Source organism: Caenorhabditis briggsae (assembly GCF_000004555.2).
Source record: "Caenorhabditis briggsae complete genome, chrII, whole genome shotgun sequence".
Taxonomy (NCBI): domain Eukaryota; kingdom Metazoa; phylum Nematoda; class Chromadorea; order Rhabditida; family Rhabditidae; genus Caenorhabditis; species Caenorhabditis briggsae.
Genome location: NC_013486.2, coordinates 9,766,817 through 9,772,509, shown reverse-complemented (window position 1 = coordinate 9,772,509; position 5,693 = coordinate 9,766,817). Strand labels below are relative to the sequence as shown.

The 5,693-nt window shown below is 37.3% G+C and overlaps 3 protein-coding genes across 3 annotated transcripts; all 3 read left to right on the top strand.

Moving 5' to 3' along the window:
* Positions 1-1,045: 1,045 nt before the first annotated feature.
* CBG02542 lies at positions 1,046-2,312 on the top strand (the record flags this gene model as incomplete). Its single annotated transcript, XM_002630789.2, has 4 exons — positions 1,046-1,285; positions 1,332-1,769; positions 1,816-2,132; positions 2,180-2,312. 4 exons carry the CDS (start codon positions 1,046-1,048, stop codon positions 2,310-2,312), a joined length of 1,128 nt encoding a protein of 375 aa, XP_002630835.2.
* A 756-nt stretch (positions 2,313-3,068) lies between these two features.
* Positions 3,069-3,435, top strand: CBG25631 (the record flags this gene model as incomplete). The annotated part of the gene is made up of 2 exons (XM_045242523.1): positions 3,069-3,323; positions 3,370-3,435. The coding sequence occupies 2 exons, from the start codon at positions 3,069-3,071 to the stop codon at positions 3,433-3,435; spliced, it is 321 nt and encodes a 106-aa protein (XP_045098166.1).
* Positions 3,436-4,418: 983 nt separating this feature from the next.
* Positions 4,419-4,855, top strand: CBG02544 (the record flags this gene model as incomplete). The annotated part of the gene is made up of 2 exons (XM_002630790.1): positions 4,419-4,667; positions 4,721-4,855. The coding sequence occupies 2 exons, from the start codon at positions 4,419-4,421 to the stop codon at positions 4,853-4,855; spliced, it is 384 nt and encodes a 127-aa protein (XP_002630836.1).
* Positions 4,856-5,693: the final 838 nt, after the last annotated feature.

Here is a 5,693-nt window from a genome sequence, read left to right as displayed (position 1 = left end):
CGCCCGCTGCCGTGGCCTAGGTTTCTCACTGAAAATCCTCGTCCCCCGGCGGCACCTTTTTTAAATTTTCTTCCTTTTCAACGGCGTTTTTTGGGAATTTCGGATTTTTTTTGATTTTTTTCGCAATAATATTTGAAAAATAGATAAATTTTAACACATTTTAATGCAATAAAAATTTTTGGTCGGAGTCCCCCTTTAAAGTTTTGAGGTCTTATAGCAAAATAATTGTTGATGATATGTTTTATACTTCTAATAGGCTTAGGAATGCATATTTTCTGACAATTATCTAAGCCTGAGAGACAGCATAATCACGGAGTGATTACTGTATTGCCCAAATTTTCCTCATATGTAAATTCGGTTCATCGGCAAGATGCGAGAGAATTGGAGCTAAAATTGTTAGGAGTAGTCATGTCATCCTATAAGACCCTAAAACTCAAACTACTCGCACAGTTCAAATACTAGTACATTATTCCAACATCTGCGCGTTTTTCGTATTTTGGACCTCTATTTTTTCTTGGGACCTCTAAACTTTTTTGGGACCTCTAATTTTTTTTGGGACCTCTATTTTATTTTGGGACCTCTAATTTTTTTTCGGACCTCTAAATTTTTTTGGGACCTCTAAACTAGAAAAGAGCCAAAAATTCACCTAAAATTTTGCCAAAACGTGCACAACACATTAAAATATGTTCCAGAAAATATAGTTTAAATAATTGAGCGAAAAAAAAGGCAAAGGTTGAGAGAAATACCCATTTTCCTGACGAAAAAAATTTAGGACAACAAAAAAAATAAAACAATTCATCCGCGGTAGCTGAGTCATTGGCGCATTTCTCGTGGCAACTTCGGTATTAGATCTAGTCCAGATCTAATTCCGAATGAACTCAGATCTAAGTCCGAATCGTTTACCTGAGGGATACACGACTTTTGGTACTGAAACTGATGAAAGTTTGCGTATTCTTAAGTTTTCAGTTTTGACTAGATAGGCTATTCTCAGCTTATCCCGATATTTTCATCAAAATCTGGGTTAATAAGGTGTTGAGGTTAACAGATGGAGTTTTTTAAAACTCACGTCGCAATGGAGAAAAAAATCTGCTCAGTTGAAACAGCCACATGGATCTCATTTATTTATTTCCCGACGCTTTCGACGGATCACCCGCTGATGATCACCATCGGTCGCCGTTTCTTCTCTCGGTCAGCGTTAAGTGGGAAGCAGATTACCATTGCTTACAACAACGTTCACGTCGTCAAAAACATCCAGGATCGCGAATATGATCTTCTCTGTAAAACTGTTGGTTTGATTGTTACTGAAACTTTTAAGATGTCAGAATTTATAGGTTGATTATCAACGTTCTGACATTAAGAAAACGGATCTGAAGAAGTTCAAAGAAGCATTCGGAGACGATTATCATCAGACGTTTACCTTTGTCAGGAACACGGATCGATTGGTTGCCACGAACACTCATATCGTTTTTCATCCATTCAGACATAACGAAGGATGGGAGAACCTAGTATTTCGAGGGAAACTTTGGATATCTCCAGACGTTCATGGATCTCAAATTCTCTCCATAACCGCTGACCAATCCTATGATGCAGGATTTTCTGTTGGAAACCATTCGATGGGATTTGTCACTAATAAATCGTACAAAACTATGAAAGCCTACAAACACATGTTCGGTTCGACGGACATGCTTCAGAAGTATTACGTCTCTCATTATGATTTCGGAGATTTGTGCATGCCGAAGAACTTGAATACCGATGGAATTTTCATAAAGGTGATTTTTTGATGTTTAGAAACTTTTGCATGATTTTTATTTGCAGAATGCTCGGGATGTACCTGACAAAGACATCGTCGATTACGATTCTAAAATATTCCAATATGAACGTTCAAAATATGTTTTAGGACAATTGAGAGAGGATTTTGGACGCGTCGCCTACAACGACCACGGAGAAGTCGTTGGATTTGGAGCCGTCTCAGTATATCCATCTGGAGAATGTACTATCACTCCAATGTATGCAGACGACACACAAATCGCAAGGACAATTCTAAAGAGTATTCTCGAGGAGATGTCATTAGATCCTGAGAAATACTGGAGACTCAAACTTCATTCTCATGATCATACTCCAGAAAGCTATGGGTGAATCAATTTTAGTTTACTGATTTGAATGATGAATTTTGATTTAGATGGATTCGTCCGTTCGTGAAAACGATGACGCACCGCACCGAAATCTGTACGCTGATGTGTGATCATAAAGAGGATGGGATGGATTTCAAAAAAGTCTTCAGCATGTTCCATCCGTCGACATGTCCTATCTGATTCCTCTCATAAATATTTAGTAGAATGAATTTTTAATTTTTCTTGTTGTTGATTTTTTTTTCCACTGTGTATTTTTTATATACAGACCTAGATGAAAAACTTTGCATTCGCAGAATTTTTGGAAACTCCTAGTTTTCCAGGTATTTGCCAATATCTGAAAGACACCCTTTTTTGCTCGATTTTGTACTGAAAATGTGAAAAATCAGGTGTCTTTTAAAAACTGGTGAATAGCTGAAAAACTTGGTGTTTTCGAAAAATTCTGTGAATGCGAAATTTTCAATCTAGGTCTGTTTTACATTCTCCAAAATTTTCAAACTGATCGCACACTTGACAGTCGAGCTCGAGACTTCTGAAAATGATCGAAATAGTGAACAATAAACTAAAAAATACGTTTTTGTATATATCACTGAACTGTTCTGTATTTTCTTGTATATAGTCTCAAAGACTTATTGTCGAATCTATCTCTTTAAATTGTTTACATTATCTGTCACTCTGCGCAGTAAATCATGCCGGTCAATTCTATGCGCGAAATGCCGGTCACCCTTCTGCTCGGCGCGAAAAAGGACGGCATCCGACACAGGAACAGTTCGCATAAACATTTTTTTGTGACTCATCAACGGTTGTAAAACCAATGATCCCGCCCCTCCGAGGAACCATACTCTCATTCTGATAGGTCTTTCATTTATCTATTCCAAGATGCCATCTAACACCCAGCCTAATGAAATCCTGCGTATTTCAACAAACTACAATTCTGTTATGAGGCGACTAACTAACAAAGAAATTGCACTGGAGGTGGAGCAAGAACGTCTTCAAACTGCTATTATGCAAAATCGCGTTGCTGTGGAAACCTACAGGAGAACCAATCATATTTTGCAATATTGGAGTGAAAAGCTCTTGCGTTGTCAGTTGGCGAAACTGGTGAAAATTAATCAAGACCTACGCGAGGTGCAAACTTTGATTGAAAGGAAGCAAAAAATCATTGAAAGACGTACAGAAATTATGCAAGAGCAGGTAATCAGCATATGTTCTTTTATCTATTTACTTTTTCAATTTTCAGAGAGGAATATTTCCACTCCGTAGCATCACCAACAGAGAAGAGTTCAACAAGAATAAATCCGGATGAAAAGGTTAGCTAGTTTTATAATATCGGTTACAGGGTGAGACATAATTACCCGGACTGATAAAAACGAGAATATCTTTAGACACAAGTGTCTCGGAAACACGAAATTTGGTAGAAATAAAATTTTACGTTTGATTCAAATCTACTGAAATTTTCAAAGCGATTCCTATTGTCAACTTTGACAAGCGATAACTCAGCTCAAAATGTATTAAGCATTTTGAAACTTTGTCAATTGACTGATGAATTATTATATTTTTTGCACTCCAAATTTTAGCTCAGTACAACATTTCATGCAAAATTTATGCGAGCACAAACTTCAGCTAGGATCATTATACACTGCCTTGTAACTCATATAACGAATGTCAATTCATTCTGCAATATTACACGATTCTTTGATTCTCGTTGAAAACATAAGTAATTTCAGATAACTCAATCAATTACTGGAGCCTCCATCAGGAATCCTTCCTCGATCGATGAATCAACCATAACTGAACAATTAATCTTTAAAATATCTTCATAACCCTATATCTGTATATGAGTCCCAACCCATAATTTATTGTCTTTTCTTCAAAATATCATACCGCTTATTTCTTTCTGCCGTTTGACCACCACTTGAACATATTTTCCTGATAACATATTTTAGATCATCTACTAATCTCAAGGAATAGGTAACTGAGTGTGTGAAATAAATTTTTACTGTCGACAAACTTCATAACACAAATCTGAGAGAAATGAACATTTATCAAGAAAATTGTCCAAAAGTATTCTGAAGTGACTGTCATCTCTTTGGTTGAGCTTACAAGTTATTAACAAATTAAGCTGTAGGCAAGCAAGCCCAAAAATTTTTCCCGTGAACTTTCAGCTTTTCTCTTATCAGTTTAAGAGATCTGGGGAAAGATTTGGAGCAGAGATAAGAAATCGCTATAAAAGCAAAACGAAACCAGTGGAAGTACTCCATCGAGTACTACACACTCAATCAAATCGACATGGCTCAATCCGTCCCACCAGGAGACATCCAAACCCAACCAAACGCCAAGATCGTCTTTAATGCTCCATACGACGACAAGCACACCTACCACATCAAGGTGATCAACTCGTCCGCCCGTCGTATTGGATACGGTATCAAGACCACCAACATGAAGCGTCTCGGCGTCGACCCACCATGCGGAGTTCTTGACCCAAAGGAGGCTGTCCTTCTCGCCGTCTCTTGCGATGCTTTCGCTTACGGACAAGAGGTAAGGATTCTGGATTCGACAGGAATTCTTCTGAATCTTTTTTTATTTTTCAGGACACCAACAACGACCGTATCACCGTCGAGTGGACCAACACCCCAGACGGAGCTGCCAAGCAATTCCGCCGCGAGCGGTTCCAGGGTGACGGTATGGTTCGTCGCAAGAACCTCCCAATCGAGTACAACCCATAAGGAAAACTCATTGAACTGATAAATACAAGTTTCATATACAAGAGTTTGAGTAAAATAAAAGTGTCCTTCGTATTGTAGCTTTCACATTTACCTAATCTATGTGATTTTTCCACACATCTACTTCTCAATGCTATTATTCAACATACATATTTCTTTCTACAGCTGGCTATCGTCTAATTTTCTGGTATCTCTGTAATAACACGTAAAACGGAAAATTTACAAAAACTCAATCATACCTTACTTTTCAAAATGTAGATATTTTCACAGAAACTCGTTGATTGATAATCCTCAAGGATTACATAATAAATCCGACAAAATATAAAGATGTAAAAACATCACATGAGTTTTTAAACATAAAAAAAGAATAACTGCGGCAGAATCAATAATATCTATTTAAAGCAGAATACAAATAGGCACTGTCACACTGTTGCTTTTCTCAATATTTGCAGAAATCCGCTAAAAGTTGAGAAATACCGTAAAATCTGTAGCTGAAGGGCCCCTAATTTCTGTGCTAATTTTTCTCGGTTCATGTCAAAGAAATGAAAAAGTTGTCAACTGATCATTTGTTTATCATGAAATCAGAAGCGTTTTGTCAGCTGATAAATTTTTGATATCTTGTACTGTCTATAAAATAAAATCTAGGCAAGGCGCGTGGGATAATGTGACACGCCCCGTTTTTTATATATTTCGTTTATTTGAAGGATTTGAAGGAATAAGGAGTGATGGTAACCGGGGAAAGAAAATGGTAAAAAACCAGTACTAACCCGCAAAAGTTAGTCCCCCCGTTATGAAACGTGTGAGAAAAGAAAAATTTGAACGCGTTTCATAAAGGGGCGTG